General features: G+C 27.0%; 2 protein-coding genes across 2 annotated transcripts in view; both read left to right on the forward strand.

Moving 5' to 3' along the window:
- The window catches only part of LOC123292544, a 48,549-nt gene extending 27,083 nt beyond the window's left edge, over positions 1–21,466 (forward strand). Inside the window, exons 3-7 of the mRNA XM_044873258.1 lie at positions 19,736–19,791; positions 19,850–20,021; positions 20,129–20,194; positions 20,652–20,732; positions 21,420–21,466. Coding sequence (XP_044729193.1) covers positions 19,736–19,791; positions 19,850–20,021; positions 20,129–20,194; positions 20,652–20,732; positions 21,420–21,466 — 422 coding nt within the window. The remainder of the gene's footprint in view (positions 1–19,735; positions 19,792–19,849; positions 20,022–20,128; positions 20,195–20,651; positions 20,733–21,419) is intronic.
- LOC123291417 (uncharacterized protein DDB_G0283357-like) overlaps positions 1–22,824 on the forward strand; it is a 121,703-nt gene that overhangs the window by 12,233 nt on the left and 86,646 nt on the right. The gene's annotated exons all lie outside the window — the stretch shown is intronic.

Raw genomic sequence — 22,824 nt, forward strand, 5'->3', positions numbered from 1 at the left:
CAGCATAAGCTGCAGTACATGTTCGAAGAATAATCTATGAAGACAAACAAAACCTTTTTTAAAAGTTTTTGCCCCCCTCTGGGAAGTCAGTTGTGTGGACTACAGGGGTCGCACTCACACAACTTCAGTACCACACCGACTATGTATTGCCAATTTATTTTAGTAATTACAAATCAAATCTATCAACTGTAGCACCAACTTAAATAATCAAATAATTGATTTTAGGTCCAATTTAGAAAATTTGATTGGTAATTACTAGGGGTAAATTACAATAAGGGAAAAATCAGTTTCTGAATTTACTAACGTCATTTCGATCATTATTTTGTAAATGGAATAAACTTACAAACAGTTGTTAAAATAATATCGATGTAATTACTTTAAAAAATGTAATTTTTTTATGTGTAAAAATAAAATAATATTATATGTATTTATCATATTTATGTACTTAGATATAATGGGTATTAAATAATAATTACTATTATTATAAATAACGAGTATTCATCAAATGGTATTGTTTATAAATATACTTAATTTAAAACTATAAATAGTTTATTTAATTTCATATTAAGTTATAATATAAATGATAAATGTTACTTAAAACAATTTTAAACTTTAAACACACCATTTCTTTGTCAGCAACATTTTGAAATATTTTTAACGTAAATATTATTTATTAAGGTGATACACAATTTATCTACAAATTTTAAAGTAAGTAATGCCCGACAGACAGAAATTGAATGTATCCGATACTTTTACACTGCTTAAAATTTAAAATTAATTAATATTAAGTCTCTATTGACAAATAAGTCATAAACTACAAAGATAGTCCAGGTCTCAATCTTGGCCTTGGTTTTATATTTAACTTGGTCTTGGTCTTGATATAGCTTATTTAGTTTTGTTATTTCATGTACGAGTCTTATTGTTTACTTATATATTGATACCCAGGGAACTTCGTTCCACCTACAATTTATGTAATTTTAACTAACTTGCAGTTCCAATTCATTAACAGCAATACTATGCTTACTCCACCCGCAAGCACGCCGCCTGCCTAGCCCGTCTGCTAAACACAAATTTCTAGCGGCAGTGGAGCTTGCTGCGCTCGCAAACAGCTCTAATAAGTACCTATTCACAATACTTGAATGATAATAAATAATACTTCAATACTATTCAAATACCTGTTCACAATTATAGATAAATATGGTGGGAGCGCAAATAAATGCATAACACATAGGAAGATGTAATGTAATGCATAATTTATATGCGTTTCCACCATTAATTGCATTTAAAATTTTTGCTTAAATTTTTTAATGTTCCGCTAAACTTTTTTAACCAGATTGGAATATTTGACTGCATTTTGCATAAAAAAAAGTATTTCAATTAATTTCCACGTACATAATGATTAATATTCAACGGACATTCACATCAATAATTTATTCTTCATAACGTCCATTGTATTATCATTATTATATTTATACAAGGTTTTTAAAAAGTATCGAAACCACCTCCGATCACAAAAGCTAAGGTCTTTAAGTAAAAATGAGTCGAATATGAATTTTCTCCTCAAAACTAAGATATACAAACAGATTTTTTTTCATAATCAAATAGATTCGTCAGGTATGCAAATGAATTCTTAGAATGACGTTGCTCAAAAACGTATTTTCAAATAAAGATATCATTTTTTTCAACAACTTCCTACTCTCAGAAGTCTCCTACAACATAAAAGAGATGTTTCGACGCTTTTTGAAAACTATGTTTATAAGAACTAATAAATAAAAATAACATTAATATTAATAGTTTTTATATATAAACTTTTTATTTGATTGACTACAAGTGATAACAACCGCAAACATGTTCATAATTATTCATTCAAAGAGAAAAATGTCTTCGAACTTCATAATATTAATATAAAATAAAGGATTTGTATAGCATCATGCGACTTCTATATCCACTAACATATCTGTGTACTCTGTATAGATTGTAGAAGAACTAAGCTAACTATCTATTCTACTGCTCTACTCTACAGGCGTATTTCTTCACAAGGCTAAATCAGGACAGTAAGTTAGTGCGAAAAATTCGAAAAGAGAGCAAAACTGTCATTATATAAATAAAAAGAATTAGTAGTGCAGGAGCTGCATTAGCTTAGGAAGTAGACCCTTTTCATAAAAAACGAGCCAAGTAGAGCCTGTAAATCGAAAATTACGCATTTTTAACAATAAAAGAGTAAATAACGAGTAAAATTGTAAAAAAGACACAATATTTGAAATAATTTAAAACAATTTTTTTTCATATATCTGTCATATACGGAGGTAAATGTTTAAACAATAAAGATGTTACTTATTTATTAGAATAAATATATGGAAATGTCCTTGATAAAGATTTACGTATTGACATTTTTATTTTAAGGAGAGTTTAAATATTTTAATCGTTGAATAAAGTTAATATATAAATATGGTTAAGAATGTACCATCAAATGGCAACGGCATCGCATACATAAAATGTCTAAAATATTATGAGTAATCTTTTCTATTTATCATTTTATTTTAAAATAATTTTAACTCGCAGCGAACTGTATACAGTGTGTTCTTTTCAAAAGAATATTTTTTCTACATTACATCATCCACATCAGAAAAAAAGACTTACGATAGACAGACATGTAATATTTTTACTATATATCGAGTGGTCCACCCTTTTTTCAGACAGCAGCATTTTTTTTTGTTAAGAATATTTGCCCAAGAAGCTTCAATTTTTAATTTTTAAAGATCAATATGGAATTTTTTGGACTTTTGGTTTTCGTATGACAAGTTTAAATTCCTTGTCAATACATTTTGCACCAAAACAACCTGAAGACGTGAAACCTGTATGTACAAACAAAGATAGTCAAAATATATGTACTATATCAAAAACAGAGTACCATTTACTTATATTTTACTATCTTTGATTAACATATCTTTGGTAATATCTTTTGGAAGGATTCTGTATTGTAAAATTAAATAGAAAAATATACTTTTACGTTTTATAGTAAGAAAAACTTGTAGTCATAGATATCTCTCACCTCCGAAAAGTTTTTTAGCCCTGAGTAATGCAATAGCCTAATCAAGCCAAAGGATTCCAACGCAATAACCATCCCTACTTAAAATTTAATAATTTCTACGCTTAGTGTTTCGGTCACTAATCGTCGTCATACCATAAAAGTCGGTATTTTCTATGAGATAGCTTTATTCTTTCAACTTAGGTTAACTCTTAAATTTTTTTACTAGGACAGTCTGTATTTTATTATAGTTTTGAGATGGATAATAAATTAGATGGTTAATTTAATTAAAGTTAATGAAAACCAGTTGACAGCCAAGTTTTTCAATTATAGTAGACTCAATAAATTAATTTATTTCTTTATTATTCATTCACATTTATAATTAGATAATCTGAATACAAAATAAATAGATTGAAAAAAAAAGCGTCATTGAATCTCGTTAGAGGTAATTTATTATTTTTTATCTTCTTGAAAAAGTATAATAATTTTATTTATTGAAGCAATTCAGTTACAACGTTTCCAATTAGTTATGGCATCCATGAAATAAAGTTGTAACTGAAACTAAATGTAATCCTCCCTCCTACTTCGTAATTTATACTTGCTTCCACTCATCCCGCTTCCCTATAACATCAACTTTTATTCCATCCCTTAAGTCATGAGACGGACTTTGGCCTTTGGTTTCAGAGTTTTCTGGCTACGTTCTGTTAGACTTAAATATCATTTTCATAAATCATTCCATAAATGCGAAATATTTGAATGAAAATATGAATTGTTTATAAAAATTTTATTTATCTGTATCGATTTAAAAGAATAAAAATATACGATATTAATTAAATATTTTATCAATTATATACTGCAAAATTAATTATATAAATTAAATAATTAATATTAATTATATATTGCTATAATTAAATTAAATAATAACCAAAGGCTTTTTAATAATGAGTTAAATAAAATTAGTTTGCATAATTGAAAATGTCAGGAAATGTTTTTAATGTTATATACAACACTCGAATAAATTACCAAGCATGAATATTTTGCCTCGAACAAATTGGATAATAGTTCTATGAATTATTTAATCACACTTAAATTGAGTCAAATACCTCTATTTTTTCTGTTTTAACTGTAAATTAAAATCAAATTTCCGTGAATCGACAAAAATTATTTTAGTTTTTTTTTATTGATTTTGTTTAATTAGTGAATTTTTTCCAAATAATTTGAAACAACTATTTACAATTTGCTTACAGGCATTCTTCATATCTGGTAAAAGGCATCATAGCGAAAATTTATTTTGTCTAGCGGTTTTTATAATTAAAACTTACTAATTCAAATTAATAATTCTAAATACCCAAAAAAGGAAAATCAATTTGAATATGATTTCTTTAACCACTGTTTTAAACGCCTGGCTAAGAACCATATTATCGATTTTAGTCCATATCTCAAAAACTATTCAACCAGTCAACAAATGCACCCGATTTTTGTACTTTTTGGGTCAAAATTACCTTATATACTGAGTTTTATCGAAAGTAGAGATTAAACAATTTTTTCGATTTTTTGCAATTTTTTTAAGGGGTAATCCCTTTGAAAAAATCGGGAAAGACGCATTTTCGTGTTGGAATTTGATGAAACTGATGGAAATTTATTACGAGTTTCCAATACCAAATTATAGTCTTTTTCAGTTTTTATTTATTAATCAATTTAAAAATTTTGTTCAAGAAAAATCGGTTAGTTTTTTATATGCAAAATAATTCATTATTTCGATGACCTTGATAAAATTAGAAAACTTCATTATTTATATTTAAAATATATGAAACATGAATTTGTGTTAAGATCGAGGGTTATTTCACATATTTAAGTATGAATAAACGCCGGCCTGCGTTAGCTTATGAAATGGAAGGTTCCGTAGGTTTAGACTCAAATTCTGATTCAAATAGTGAGTTCAAGCTTTTTGTTTAACTTGAAATTTGTAGAAAATGTTACATTCGGATTTCAATACAAAATCGTGACTAAAAACTCTTGAAAAGCAAAACAACATTTCATTTTTTGTCTGCGTCTTACACATAATTCTTGGTTTATTGCTCTTATTTAAGTCATTTAGCCATATTTTATTCACTCGAAAAATTTTTCCCTTAAGTATCATGGCAAACTTAATTAAATGATCATCTACTAGTGGTATCAATAATGTTTCTGGGATATTAGTTTCACCACTGCCGCAGGCTATAGTTTGTTAAATATGACCATGATGGTATATCTCATTGACATAACAAGGGAGTTATAATAAAATCCCTAGCATTACCGCACACCTGAGACAGTTAGGCGGAGTAAGACAAAAACAAAATTGTGGATCTTCTGCAATAACTCTAATACAGTAAGAAACCTTGTATGAAAAAAAAAAATTGCGCAATCGAACCAAAGTATAAACAAAAAACTAATATTATCAACGATTACTGAAGGTAGGAGACACCTTAGCAAATATGCTGTCCTACTTACTTCACAGCATTAAATAACAAAGACTTCATTAATATGGGAAACAGTTTTCTAGCTAGTACCAGTAAATTGAGAAAATCAAAAGACATTGAATTTTGCCAAGCAAACGTTTTGAAACAAACTATGGGGTAAAACAATGAAACATCAAAAAAAGTTTTCGTTTTCATCCAATATTTTGTACTATATTATTTTAAAACTTTTTTGGTACGGAATATTAAAATAACGTATAAAATCGTCTAGAACACACATGACTGCACATAATATACCTACATTTTCTACAGGTGTTTCCGGTTAAAAAACAAGTGAATGTTTTTATCCGTATTAAAAATATCTGTAATTAGAATATTCTTCAATTTGTGGGAACTAAAAAATTTACTTTTATTTACTTCTGTTAATAATATTATACGATAGAATACGAATCTAATAATATTGTACGAAATTCAATTCTATGTTTAGAATTTTTTAACGCCCCAAAAAAAAGTTTTTGAATTGCAAAAGTTATTATTCTTGCAATTACACACCTCAAAATTTTTAACCAAAAATCATATTTACGAAAATTTTAGTAAATGGTTGTTAAAATTAGCTAAAGTTTTCTCGATTTAAAAAGCGCTATTTTTATTGTCTTAGAACATCGAATTTTTTTGTTAAAAAAACCTTTTCTTAAGAATAACTTAATCTTAAAACTATTTTATTGAATAAATACCACCCTTTACTGAGCCTTCCCACCATCGTTCTTAAAAATCTGAATTCATTTGTCTTCTAATTACTTTAAAAGTTCATTCTAAGTTCATAAAAGTGTAATAAATTTAGAAAATAATATAAAAGCTATATTAAAAACTTGGTGTAATTATAACTATTACTACAAAAAATTGTGTATTTAATGGAAATTATTTTCTTATAATTATTATTACTTAAATTTTAATTACTGTTATTGTTACAATAATTGTGGGAATATATTCAAATGTTTTGAATCGGAAATCAAATTTTTTTACATATTTTTGCTTAATAAATAATTTTTTGTGGTTATAAATAAATACTTTCCCTTCAATAAAATTTGCAAACAAAATGTATGTATTAGTATTTAGAAATCTGTCGGTGTCACAGTTTCGCTTTGGGGTACAAAATATCTATTTAGAGTTCATCTTTTAACTTAAAATAAAAAGTTAAATTTCCGTTAAACTAAAGGACGTTTCTCAGACGTTCTTAAAATGTGTAGGTATATACACTCTTTACAGCATGCCTTTACATGCCATTTACAGCAAGCTTGCCGTCTTCACAATTATAAATAAACTTTAAAATTGAATAAATGTGTGTAATAAGATGGATCTTTTAGAAGTTACGTCAGCTTGTAAAGTCAAGCTATGAAGCTTGTCACATTAGAATTCGACGAGAAAAGTTATTCAGCATTAAATGGTGTACTCTAACTTTTTTGTCAAAAGAGAAGAAAAATAACTGCTATATTGACCAGGAACAATCATTTGGGTATTTTTTGCGTAATCGAACTGATTTCTTAATATTTTCCATAGGTATCGTCTTATAGAGTTATAAAACCTATATAAAAATATAGATTCCTATTTCCTCACAGCAAACAGTTTTTGAATACGATAAAATTTTCACCGGTTTATTTTTAATTTTACAGATAGTATTCATCTGCTTTGAAAAATGTAATCTTTAATTTCTTCTACAATTTAGTACATAGTTGATAACTATCATAATTTTCATTAATTTCTGCAATAAATCATAAATTTTTTAGTTAATTCAGTTAAAATGTTAATTTATTGTCAACCGATGAATTAATTTATTTGAAACACAAAACTGTTTTGTTAATATTAATGAAATGTTTCGTTAGCAAAGTTGTAGCAAATACATTTGACTACAATTGTATAATATTCATTCTTTTCTTTACTCAAATCTTATGGGTTCGAAAATATACTGTTTCAATTACGCCTTAACCTGTACAGTTTCAGAAACAGTTTTGAATAAATAATTTTAATTAAAATAAAATCATTATAAAGAGTGCATTATTTACATAATTATAACTTTTTTTTTGTTGTGAATCTGTTTGTCATTCTAAGATATCATCAAAATGCATAATTAGATGTAGATTGTTTTATTAATACAACATATATCTAAATGAATTTTATGTAACATAAAACTATTTGATACAATTAACAAGTATTCTTGGACAAGTACTGTTAGAGCAGAATTTATTACATTTTTGAAAAATTTTATCCCACAATCAGTGTAAATCAGTACTTGTTTTTATAATTAGTGCCATTGTAAATTTTTATGTAAATATTTATGAAATTTGATATCCAATTACATTTGACTCTGCCTTAAGGATGTATGTGCATGATAACTATGTTTGATTTAAAGGCTCAAATTTTTGTATAGGTCGACTTTTACTCCAAGAATATGTAGCTAAAATTTAAGCTTAGATATCCATGCAAATTTTTAAGGCAAAAATAATTGAAAATGAATATAAAATATATTGCGCGTATAGATATATCTCAAAGAAGACATATTTTGAAAGTTTTTTATAATTTATACTTGGAAACTAATAAAATTGACAACAAACCCTCATCGAGTCACAAAAAATCAGAAATACATTTCATAAAGCGTACTTCTTCGGTGTAGAACAGGTAAGAGACTCTTCTTACACGAATTCAGTATCTATACAGTATACACAGTATAATTTTGATTGACAAATCGATTTTGTCGAGTGCGTTTTCAAAAATCGAAGAGGTGTGACTAAAAAGTTTATGACACTAGATTCTTTAAATCATTTTTTTCAATAGTAGAGAAAAAAATTGAGTATTAAAGGTGTTATTTATTAAATTGTTTCACTAAACATAAAACGTCTGTCTTGTTGGATTTTTTATAAACCTGTCTAATCAAAACCTGCTTTTGTATTACGACTTTTTGTTTAATACTTTGATTAAAGCGAGAAATCGTTTTTGTTTGATTAGTTATTTCACCTATTAATGAATATAATTGTCAGTTACAAATTTAAAATGTCAAATTATTTTATAATGTAGATTCATTTTGTAAAACCACTTTATTAATTTTATTGAAAGCTTGATATATATTTTCAATATATCAAGTATGAAATGTCAATTAATTCCAACTAATTAACACTAATTTAAAGAAATATTAAATGAACAAAAAAAATAGTGGGAGGGCAAGGTAATAAAAAAATATGAACTTGTTTAGTAGAAATAGTCGGGCTGTAGCGCGAAATATTTTATGTTTAGCAGATAAATTAGCACGTTCTCTAATGCGAATAATACCTACACTACCTATAGTGTTAGAATGCTATGACCAGAAAACATATCTAGCATTGAAAATTTTGTTTAATTATTCAGCTTTCGATATTTCGAAAACCAAGGCACATATCGAAAAAGTATAAGTGTAAAAGTATAAAAGTAGTAGTGTTATATGTAAAATAAAAGTTTGGCATTTAAAATGGTCTACTTAAATGAAATAATGTCATTTCTTGTGTAGTTTAGTTTGTGGTTTTATGAAATTTAACTATCATTAAATGACTTGAGGCTTTGTTACCTGTCAGTTTGTTTGAAACCTTGATTTGAAGAAGAATAAACAATCAATACTTTTATTCAGTTTTATATATGTATAAGACCTTCGGGTCTTTGTCTTGTTCTTATTAGTCCTACTCATCAATCCTGATATTTCATCGTTCCAGTGCTTATATATAAAAATTACGGGTCAAGTTTTTTGTCCGATATGGACTCCTAAACTACTGAACTGATTTTAAATTTAATTTGCACACCGTGTACAATTTGATCCAACTTGAAAGGTAGGATAGCTTACAATTTATAGCTTCAAACGATTCTAATAGATGGCGATATCTGTTGACTGGAAGTATTCAATAGATGGCGTTATGTTAAAAATACAAACGTTTCATATAAGATAAACACCACGTCTTGCTGAGGCTAAGGTATAACCTAAATCTATTTTGTGAAATTCAAGTATTTTGTGACAGTGAAATTCAATTGTCGATCTTCGATCTTCCTGAAGCCCTCCTACTGTTCCCCTTGAATAGTTTACTACAATGTAATATAACAAGAACCTTAGAAACAGCAACGCGTGGCCGGGATTGCTAGTGGTAAATAAATAACAATCAACTAAACGAATACAAATTGTTTATTTTTTTTGCAAAATAACTAAAATAGACAATAGATAAAATAATACACATTATATTATATTGTACCGCCTTTTTGCATTCCAACAGAACATAAAACAACGCATAAATTATTGCCAATAGCTAAAAACTATTTATTACACACCCCCATTTTTACTACAATAAACATTAGCCATTATTTTTGCTTACATTATTACAATAAATAACTCATATCTGTTCCTTGTCTCTTAAGGTTAAAATTGTATTTCATAAATTTTAATGTCGTATTTTTTCTTAACAAAAATAAATCATGCTGCTATTATAAATTTTTTATTTTTCAACGATAATATGGATAAGAAATAGATGAATTTGTTAATAAAAATATACCTACTTCACTTATAGAGGCTTAAAATGCAAATAAACAAGTGAAAATAAACAATGGACAGGGTTAACTGTTGAAATATCCTATCAAGACAGCGTTGAATTACAATTCTTGTATTATTTTTATAAGCAAGATGAAATATATAAATTTTGTTATTTTAAAATAAGTTTAAATTTTTCTAGGTATTTTTTTAAACTTACTTTTTACGTCCTGAGCGTCATTTTAGTAGCATCAATATTTCTAAGCGTTACAAAACTTATTTCATGCGTAGGGTATAAATTCATCGACCTCAAGACCTAAACTTATCTAGAAATATAAATATATTTGAATGCACATGAAAGAGATAGGTGCTTTAAAGTTTAAAAATATTTTAGAACTATAAAAGAAAAGTTTGGTCAAACACGCTTGTTAGTCTATTATGTTTATTATGTGAATTCATCGCAGTGTATGTACTATTACGAAGTAGGTACCTACATTGTGATGAGTTTATTTCAAAAGAACGGCAAGATTACTACGTATTTGCTATGTCAGTTGCATATATAACTATGAACAATGTATGATTGGGATATATTTTCATAATGCATAGAACTTATTTTTTTATTATTATTATTTTTTTTTTTTTATTTTATTTAAGGTCGCTTTTAACGTCTAGGGAACTTATTATTATTTTCTCAAAATTAATTATTCTTACTTCTTTTTACAATTTTGGATCTCTCTCTATTTTTAGTCACTTTTTTGACTGTAGATCTGAATGCTTGTCCATAGTCAATTTTCATTATTTCAGGCTATAATTTTACACACAAACTTTCGAAGCTTTTTTTCTTTTTAAATTTGTATGATTAAGCGGATTTCATTTAGCGAGTTTACTCACTACTGACTGTATAGTTTTCTACTTTGTATAGAATATACTGCCTGTTCACGGGATACTCCCTGTTAATCCGCATATTATCACCTCATTAATAACTTTGAGAGGCTGAGTACACCTCTTTCATACTTGTACCATGCACTACATAATCTTATTAAAACTATTAATTAAATTTATTTTTGTTGGGACGAGGGGAATCGAGCCTGCCACCTTAGGAAAACCTTAGGCACAGAATTTATTACGTTTTACCAACGAAGCAGTTTATTCCAAAAATTTGTGTTGTTTAAACGCCAATTACATTCCGCGAGTTTACTCGTTACTGAGTGGAGAGTTTGTCAACTGGTGGTAAAATCATGTAAACCAGCACATAGTATTTTACTAATTAATTCACAGATAATAAAAAAGTGAGAATTTTATAAATTTTACTATTTACTCGCTGACGCGAAGGGTTAGTAGATAATAAAATGCTTGTAATCATAGTTATTAGTACGCTTTACTTATTACTTTTGTTTAGCTAGGCAATTTAGATTACAGTTAGGTATATAAGTTGCATGGTGCTGTAAAATGTGAAGTATAGATGAAAATTATGTTGTGAACAAGCTGATTATTTGTTTTGTATATGCAACTTGTGTAACATAACTATAATAATAATATTGAAAGTGTGTATTAAAATAGAAATGTAATATATTTCCTAATGTAGATAAAATAATAATTTTAAGTTTAATTAGTTTTCTTAAACAGGTACTTTGTATTACCCAAAATACAGAATGTTTCATTAAAAGTATTAGTAAAATACTTATTCTAAACTTTCATACTTATTCTAAATATACAAATTATTATCGAAAATATAATAATAGTTTCCAAAAATCAATATTTCTTAGAATTTTTCCTCCATGTCTCTCGCCATTATTTTTTCCGTACTACCAGCGCAGTAGTTGTATAAAATTATGAGAATTACCCCACTGCTCTAAGCACAAGGTATCTTGTTTTCTTGGGCAAAAACAGTATTGAAAATCGGACGAACACAGATAAATGACCTTTATTTTTTTTGTTAAAAACTTTTGTCAAAAGCACTTTTATGTAGCTGACGTGGTGTATGATTTCTTAAGTGGCATATCCTCCCTAAGTATTCGATTTAAAAAAAAAAAATTTTTAGGTTACACCAATGGGAGGATATGATATGAGAAGCAAATTTTTATATACTTAGTATATTTGAGGAGATTTTTTGAAGCTATCAATTAAAATAACGCACATTGGATTATGAATATTTAACTAAAGGGAGCGCAGAGAAGGTTTATGCATCATTTGTACGCACACTCTATATAAAATACAATTAAATAAATCTACATAAATTACATTGTGAAAACAATAAATAAAATGTCTTTAAAAAGTATCTTATCTGTATAATGATTACAATTGAAAATAAAAATAGATTAAAACAAAAATGTATAATGTATTTTACAAATAACTATTATAGACCATGAACCTATATTGAAGGAAAATTACATTGATTCTTTTATTACTTTTGTCTGCCATTTGGTTTGTTGATAAGAGTAGGTTTGGTAAAGTGTAAAAGTCGAGTTCTTTGATTTTAAACTGATGAACTGAATTGATTGAACTGAATGATTTCATCCGTCAAAGTTGGGTTTTCACTATTAAAGTTTTGGTAGCTTTAATTTTTTTTGGTGGAATCGAAAAACTTTCTCCAATTTCTATGTTAGTGTAAACTATCCCTAACGAATTTTCTACATAGAAGACAAAAATAATGGCAATTTCACTTCGCTATGAGTGCACGGTCTATAACTATTAAGTTTTACAAATGATTTGTTATTTGTATCACTACCATAATTGTATAAATAAGATCCATTGTTTTAAATATACTTTTTAATGTATTTATTAAATTATATTGTACATAATAATAAATACTTTTATTAACGGTACTTATTAGTATGGCCTGGCATTCCTATTGTAAATAATGCATTTTAATCATCATAAATTATACTATTTTAATGCAATTATACTGTTTTTCATATTATTTGAATATTAAAATTCTTCTATTAAAATGGTTATAGACATTCCGGATTAATGATTCATAATGTTAATTAGTTAGGATGAGTACAATATGGTAACCGTATTTTGAAATGTAAATTTATAATTATTTTTCTTTGGCGGTATGCCCAGGGTAGCGGGTTCGATTCCCGCCGTCGCAACAAAAATTTATTTAATTAATAGTTGTGATGGGCTGATGTCTCTCTGTCAGCTTCTGAAATTAAGGAGGTAATACATGTAATTACAACGAAAAGGTGGTAAAACACATATACGGTATCACAATGGGCTCTATAGCCTAAGTTTGTCCTTCGTGGACAGCCAATATAATCTAACCTAACCTTACCTAACCCATCTTTAGCGGAAGAAAACGACTAGATACTAGATACTTAAAAAGTTCATAAAATTGTGTTAAAAATCGTTTCTGAATTGTTTAGCTTTTAACTGGAGATATTTTTTTTTTTTTTTTTTTTTTTTTTTTAATATTATACTGCGTGTTTAAAACTACTATGGTCATATACGCAGTATCAACAAGAATGATGTTGTTTTCTTAGGTGTGGAAACTGGAGATTATCTTAACTGATTTCCAAGTTCTAATTTTGTACGCCTTTTTTCGCAATAAATGATTTTTGATATTCGATTTGGAAAATCTATCAGTGATACATATATTACCATTGAGTTTAATCAATAAACTTAGAAACGATGATCAAAAAAATGGTGGGTCATTTTTTACTCAAGCCTAAATTAGTTTAAAACAATTTTATTATGTAAAAATCAAAAGTAAGATTTTCACTTGCTGTTTTTATGATTGTGGCGAATTTTACCATATGAAAGTTTGGCCCACTTTATAGGATCAGAGCAATTATTAACTTCCAAAAAAATTAAAAACAATTATTAACTTCTAAAAAAATATAACTTATGGTATAACTATCTTCGAGAGAAAAACATTATTTAAAACAAATTTGATATAAATTTCATTGACTTTTCAGTTTGTTAAATTAATTTGAAAAATACGATAGTTAAAAAAAGATTCTGGTGAGTTTATTTTATATTACAACTTTCACATCTGTTAATAGCTTTATTAACAGGATAGATGACATTTTGAAATGTCTACGGTATTCCTTAAAGTAAATTAGAAAACGGTTTGATATAATAAAATCAATTTATACAACTTTCGATAATCCGCCTGCGAATCAGGGCCGGCTTCGTACTTTTATATATACAACATATTATTATTCATTTCGAGTTATTATATTTAAGTTTCAATGCAAAAACATCGCAAAATAGCCATAAAAAATATTGCGATAAAAAAACTGGCGATTAGACATTCAAAAAAACTTATTTTTCGCTAATAAATCGTTAAAAGATTAAAATTTTTTATCGAATTTAGAGTTATCATCATTTTATTTGAACATATTTAATATAGCAATCATAAATGTCTCGAGAAAAAATTTTCTCGACTGACAAATTACAACTAAAAGCTTCAGTCGTGTGGGTAATAACACAAAATGATTGTTTTTCTTAGCTGTCGCATCCGATACTTGTAGTATTGAAATCGCTATAATTTACAATAATCTGATCAAAAGCATTATTTTTATAGTTGACAAAAACCGGAACTTAACTCGAAATGAACTTTTAAGTTGAAGCTGGTTTCAAGTACTTAAAAAAATTTTGATTCGCTTTAAGAACAAATTCCTTAACAAAAATTTGTTAGTGCTAATTGACATTTTACTTCGAAATTGATTTTTTGTACCTTAAATACTGGTACTGACGGGAGAATTTAATTCCAAATGGATAAATGTTATATTTGTAACTCGTAATAAAACGATTACTCATTATTTGTCAATATAAGTATTTCTGCAAAATCAAAAATGCACCCGGAAAACATTTACATGTATGCAGCTATAATTAAAAATATTAATTAAATGAACTAAAAAATAATTTTAAAATTATTAAAAATCTAATTATTTATTAACAAAAATTTTTAATTAAAATTTGGCTGAATTATTTCGTGCAACTAATAAAACAAAACATATAAAGTTATTATATAATATAATCACAATAATGATAATAATAAAAATAACAGAAAGTACTCTAAAGCTTAAAATTATTGCAACAAGTTGAAATTATTATCAACTATGGATCATCACACTTTTATTTAATTTAATACTCAAATAATACAGGTGTACACGAATTTATTTGGAATTATATAAAACTTAAAATTTATATTCTTTCATTAAATAGCTACCTATGTCATATTGGTTGATTTAAATGTAATTTCGCGACATTTTTTTTTTTTGTAAGAGTAAACGAAAATCTACATTCTTTAACACATATTCCCTTGGTCATTTCATGAAGAATTGCTGCAATGCTGCGTTTATCTCACTTTGCTCTTTTGTCGTTGAGGTAAATCCATCCAGAATCAGCTTTCTGTTCGCATAAAAGTTGTCAGAATCAATACAATCAACACGAAGAGAATTGAAAAAATACACATATGATAAGAATCGCACCCGAGTCTCTTGGATTCATGCCAAGCGTTTTTCCAACTCACACATACATGCTGTAAATGATGAATGACGAATTGTATTTTGTTGTTTTTTTAACTAATTAATATTGTTTGTGTACTTAATTTTGTATACTATCGTTATCCAACGGCTTTCAAAAACGCAAAACGATTCTGAAAAAACTAAAAAACAACAGTTTTTAGACAGTATTTACCTAGAAACTTCACTGTAGCAACGAATTCCCTAACAAATCAGTGAATTTAGGGTCGTGTTTTTCTTTTTATTTAGATGAATCAATTTATGTGGATAGTTATGTATATATTATAAACGTTCTTATAATTATGTTGATTTAAAATAAATGAGAAAAAGATGTGTATAATTTTTAGAGTAATATCATAAATACCATACAAATTTTAATGAATGTCTAATACTCAATGTCCGAAGGTCGTACACAGTTCCAAATCAATGCCTCAACAAGATCCCTTATAACTACATCTATAGCTTTCTATTATGCTGTATTTAAAATAACACAATCCATAATCTATCAAGACTAAAGGTATATCGCCAACAACTTTTTTGCAATCTCGTTGGCGATAAGAAAGGTAGAAATTGAAATCTAAATACATTGTTTCTAATTCCCTCTAATCTCCGAAATTTATGTTTATAGATTCCTTCGTCAATACTTCTCTCTTTCTTCGAACTGCATATATTAAACAAAACACAGTTGAATAATCTGCTGATTTTGCACATATTAACCTGTTACTCTTAAGAATCCGTAATGATTAAGATAAATTTGCAAGCATAATTTCGGGAAATTAATATATACCCCTCCAATCAATATCAATGTCAGGAACTTTTCTCAAAGAATTTATACTTTGTTTCTCAATGGAATTATCCTCGGCAGAAATTAGGATCGTTCAGTTAAGAATTATTTAATTTAAAAAAAGCGTCTTTAGGTACTAATTTCATTTTTTTTTAATTAAATGGCCTTTCACTATTCGAAATGAATTGAGTGAGGTTTATTTAACCATTCATTTCCATAGTAATTATTTACATATTAATATTATATGGCATGCCTTTCCAAACTGAATCGATTTTGAAGATCATCGTCAATTTTTTAGTTTTTTAGGATCTGTTACCCTAAGCTCGCCCTTGAAACATATTTAAGAAAACTCTCCGTTAAATTACCTTTCAAATGATACCAAAAAACTAAAATCGATTCATCCGTTCAGACACTACGATGCCACAGACAGACAGACACACATAGCGATCAAACTTATAACACCACTTTTTTTGGTTCGGGGGTTAAAAATAAAACATCCTTATCTCATACCGTTATTATTTCAAATTAAAAACTTATATATCCTACGATTCCTTCTTTACTTGACCCATCCATGTATAAATTGCCGTGAATTGGATGAAATTTACAATTTTTTATCTCCAAATATCGATATTATTATTTCATACCGTGGCAATACTGTTTGCTTTATTATATTTTCAACTAGTTTCATTAGGTATTATAATATAGATAGATGGTAATATAACCACAATGAAATATCATAATATTTACCACAATACCACACAGATTTCATAATAATCATCATAATAATAATAATAGACTTATATATTATGTAGGTAATATATTTTAACTAATTATATGTTTGTCACAAGAAAATATTAATAAAATATTAACTATATACACATATATTAAATATACATTCATACACTTGTGGGAAAAAATATGGACACTTGGTTCTTGTTTGTGTGGCATCTAGTTCTACGAAATGATTCTAAAACGAAATCAGTTTATATCTTATTTAAGATAATTGTTCACCGTTATATTTGTGAACTAAAAACAATATTGATGTTTTTTTTTCTTCATTTCCTGTGGTATTTTATTAATTAGTAGTCGCCGATCGAATTATTAGGAGTGCATACATGTAATAGAGGCAATGAAAAAACGAGGTTCGAAACTAGCCCTAATGAGGTGTCCGTAGTTGGCACTATGAAATTTGCTTCTAGGAACTAAAAAAAAAAACCCACTTCAAAAGAAAACTATTCCAAAACAAATTAATATGCACTAAAAAAGTAAAAAAAATAACGATAATATAATGTAGTTACAGTTATTGTTATATGTGGAGTCGCCGTCATCCTAGGAAACAACTGTGACAGAAAAGTTTGCTACATTTACTCGGCTGACATTGACTCCAACAATAACAATAATTGTAACTACATTATATTATAGTTATTTTTTTACTTTTTAGTGCATAATAATTTGATTTGGAATAGTTTTTCTTTTAAGTCGTTTTAAAGTTTTTTTATTTTGTGATTTTTAGTGAAACTGAAGTACACTAACTAATTTGTCACTAAAAAATCGGTTCGTATGATATTGAGTTATTCGACCATTTGTAGCACATATACTTAATGCAAATTTAAGACATAATGGTTTTATCATGGATGTCATTGTCAGAACTGGAACAAATTGAAATGGTATCAGACGGAAAGCAACAGATTTCAAATAGACAAAGAATCAACAAAATCGGTCCACCCAGTCCGAATGCTCTGAGGTAACAAACAAACAAAAATATAGTCGAATTGAGAACCTCCTCTTTTTTTTGTTTGAAGTTGGTTAACTAAAGATATAGTGGAATGAGCGAAGTACTCCCTTTTGAAATTTGAAATTGAAAAACATACCACTTTGTTATGTGTCGGGTAAAAAATCATAGTGCTGGATAGTCGATTATCTAAATATCAGAATAAGAAATATACCAGATATATTCTTTAATTTGAAGTTGAGAAGACTTTGCCGACCCCGAACTATAAAATCGTCAACTCTTTCAATACTACGCTTGTTAGGGGTTGTTAAATTATACTACTAGGGATTTTATCTACGCAAATGTTTGCCTTGTCCAAAATATTTATACTTTTTCACTTTTTGTTTTGTGTAACTGGTAAATATTGGTACATTACTTTAAATTTTTATTTGGTATATTTACCTTAAAGTTTTGTTTGTATTTTTATACATTATGTAAATATAATATAATTATTTTTTAACAAAATTTTTATATAAAAAAAAAAAATACTAAAATACCTTTACAATTACAAAATTTATGTTTTTACTTTGTTTTCATCATTTACTCTTTTAAAACAATAGACAAGAATTATTATTTTTATGAAACAAAGAAATGTTAAAACTTTTCTTTATATTAAATACAAAAAATATCACAATAATACGAAACTATTGTATAGTTTTTTTGTATTTAAATTATGAGAATTTTTCACATGAATCTAATTGACAAATGTCAAATAGATAGAATATTAAAATTAAATAAAAAGATAATAATAATTAGTGACCAATAAGAAAATATAGGAATTGGTATTTTTTTGATCGCTTCGTTCTTAATTGTTGTGTTTCAATCAAACTAGAATTAGTTCAAGCTTTTTTTCGCTTTTGTTTTATCTAAACAATATAAGAATATCACAAAAATAGTATTTAACAGAATGGAAGCATTATTATAAAACTATATTTTCGTCCCATCGTCGCCACAATCTTTTAAAGTGGGTTTTTTAATATTGCTTTTATTTAGTATAAGTTTTATTGGAGTAAAAAACTTAAGACACTATATTAGCTTGTATAAGTTCGATATGCTATGCCACATAAACATAAAATTGAGCGCACCAAGGAAGAATCGAAAAAATTTAGTTTTTAATTTATGTCCGTTGCCTCTGTAAGAGAGTCTTTTTATCTACCATAGTCGCAAATAAGAAATTATTTTATCGCATCACATGTATACATACCTATCCCTATCCTTATATATTATAAAAGTGAAAGTAAGGATGTTTGTTTGTTTGTTCGTTTGTTTGTTTGTAACAGCAATATAGCTCATACATCAGAATAACACATGAGCTATAAATTAAAAAGATATAGATGGTTCAAAATGATGATCACAGTTGGAGCAGAGTTATGATCATAGACAACTAATTATAATATAGATAAGAAACTTGAACTGTTTTTACCATGTGAGTTCCAAAAACTTATCACTCTGTTCAAAAGATTTCACTACTGTAGATCAAGTTCTTAATTTATACAGTATAGGCAATGAATATTACAAAAACGTTGTATGTATCACATAAACTTTCTAAATTTCTACAATCATTTTGATCATAGTTGTCTGGTCAAATTTGACAGACTAATACAAAAATTTATCTGAAATAGTGTCAAATAAAATATTAATTAAAAATTAAATAAATATTAAGATGGTTTTTCATTGTTGTGTGAAAGGTTGTGTAAAAACACAGAAGGATATTGGTTTACATGTGATTCCTAAGAATTTTGAGGTAAGTAAAAAAATTGTCAACTTGGATAGAAATATTCTTGAAAGACTTAATTTTTCAGAAGTTTAAAAATTGGACAATAGCGATTGGTCGAACGGACATCGAATACTCGAAACGTGGAAACTATCGTGTCTGCGATTTACATTCCGCCGACGAAATGAAACTCCAGGCTTCAACAGGAAAATTTCGAACTAACTTAAAGCCTAATGCTTTTCCTAGCCTCCACTTAAGTAGTAAGTTAAAATCCTTATGTAACTAATTTATTATTGTATGTAGGTCTTATAGAGGAACAACGAATGTAGACACAATTTGATTATAAGGTAATTTTTATTTATTTTAGGTTCACAATTTTTACATGCAGAGGCCTCGAACATAAATTTGAACAAAACTGCATCAAAACGACCTGGTGAGTGAATTCAATTGTTAGATTCTAACAATTATAATTTAAAAAGTAAATATAAAAATATAGTTATGAGAATAAAAATAAAACCTAAAGAGATATTAAATATTCAAATCGCCTTGAAACACAAGTTTATTTCCTTAAACGCTTGGAAAATTTAGCTTTTATTAGCGTTTATTTTAAAGGAGAACTTTTGATAGCGAACCACCATCCAATTCTGTATGATTTTTCATGAGAAGGCATATTTTGTGCTCATTTACAATCTGTTTGGATTCAATTATACTTTATTAAATCACAAAAAATGGAATTGTTATTGAAATTTAGGAGCTTTTGTACTTTTTCACTATTTGACACCTAAAATCATAATATTATGTATATAGAACATGAGTTTTTAAATTATTGTTCAAAAAATTTTAATTAATTTATATCAATAACGGCAAATTTAAATGAAATCAATTTTTAGGATCGCCTATTGCTTCTACGAGTCGAAAGATTATGGCCATAAATATCGAAGAAGAACAAATTCGACCTGTGTTTCAAATAGGTTTGTTGCCAACCTTGTTTCTTTTTTTTCTATTTTATCAAAAATATCTATATTTTATTTTCATAGATTTGAAGAAAAAAATGCATTTACTAAAAGAAGGAAATGTGAGAAGAGTGAAAGAACTATCGAAAACAGCAAGAAAATATTACCATATTGCGAAAGATATGTTAAAACTTGCTCGAAAGTTGAAAGATAAAAATGAAACATATCTTAAAAGATTGGAAAATGCAAACACGGATGCAAACATTTATTAGTTTTGATTTTTGTTGTAAGAAACACGATTTAAAATTTTTATTTGTAAATAGAATGTTTTTATTTTATACAAGGGTGTGGGTTCGGAATGTAAATAATATTTTGAGGGGAATAGATTTAAGATTTGCTACTGATAGGATTAAAAAATTAGCTTTACGTAAATATAAGAAATATAAAATTAGACATAAAAGTATAAACAAAAATAAAAGATTAGTTGTTTAATAAATTTATTTCATAATTTAAAAGCGTTTTTTTTTCTTTAAAATAATTAATTATTTTTTGTTTTACTGTTTTAAGCACATGATTTGGAAAAAAGATCTTTGATAGCATTTCAAATAAAAATTTGATACCAAAACATGTTCTAAAACAGTAAAACAAAAAAAAAGTAAAAATTTAAATTGTATTTAGAATTTGGCATTGAGTATTTTAAAAAAGGCGGTCAATTGATTGAAGCGCTATCTGGTGAACAGAGTGAGAACTAAATCTCAAGTTTCCTTGGTGATGATAGAGATGCCTATCTATAGTATAATATAAATATTTATTATCTATGGTTATGATCATCATTTTGAACCATAAATTTAAGATTTCTGTAAAAATTAAAAATAGTAAATGTCACAATTCATGGCTACCTTTTCTGATATACTCAATGAAGTATGACTACTTTAAAATTTAAAAAATTGAAAACTGTGCATATCTTTTAGCTACGTAAAACAATCCCTTCAAGTATTATGGAACGTTGATAAGTGAGATCAAAAGAGGTGGAGACTATTAAGCGGTAGTTTTTATTTTTGAGGCTAAATTAAGCGGTGGAAATTGTGAACGAAAAAATGTCCTCGATGCATATACACAGACATCAATGAAAAGTGATGTTAATTTATTGTTCAGATCATAAAACGTAAAAATATGCTGAAAATTTTTCTGTGGAATATCGGGCCTATTACAAGAACTTTTCTACACTGGGAATTTAATAACTAAATAAGCGTATATTTTATGTCACAGATATTAGTCAACAAAAACTAAAAATATTAAAGAATTTAAGTGAAATTATCCCTTAGGTGCAATGTATCTGCACTATATATCTATTGAATTCATAATAAATATAATTTTAATAATATTGAATAAAGTAAATTTATCAATTTATTGTATTTTTTTCTATTCTAAGCAAAGATATTTGCAATGATTAAAATTCAAGCGTTAAGAATAACATTTAATAAATTAATATTATTGACAGTTTTATTATATCCTAACACTGCTGTGTAATATGACAGTTTTCTTATCAAATAGATCAATTTAATATAAATATAATAAATTAAAATAATATTAAAAATTTAATTTTAATAGCTATATAAATTATATAAAATTTATATGCATTTACAGAATGGCAAACTACTGAAGAGATTTCTTAGAAGGTATAATTTTGAATACCTTATATTTCATTATTTAAATTAACTGTTGCTTATATTATTGTGCTTATGAGAAACTCGCTTTAATCCCTAAATTCCATAAGTTTGTAGTTTCATGCCGTAGAAGCCCTTATGTTTTCCAAAAACGCTGAGAAGGGAAGTAATATAGGGAGCTGTGATTTTTTTAAATTGATGTATATCGAGTTTTTTTCTTATTTTACTTGGAAGATAATAGATTCTTCGACATATTCGACTTTACGTGTCTGAAATCCTACACTTGAAAACTAACATACTACAAACTAGTCGGATTGATGAGTATCGTACAAATATTGATAGTATTTGAGAGTCGAGAACTTTCTTTTAGAATGAGAATAGGAGCATCACTAATTTAAAATTTGCTGAACCCAGCTCAGCTCACTCAATAACACCTTTTCTCA

Source organism: Chrysoperla carnea, chromosome 2 (genome assembly GCF_905475395.1).
Source record: "Chrysoperla carnea chromosome 2, inChrCarn1.1, whole genome shotgun sequence".
Lineage (NCBI taxonomy): Eukaryota > Metazoa > Arthropoda > Insecta > Neuroptera > Chrysopidae > Chrysoperla > Chrysoperla carnea.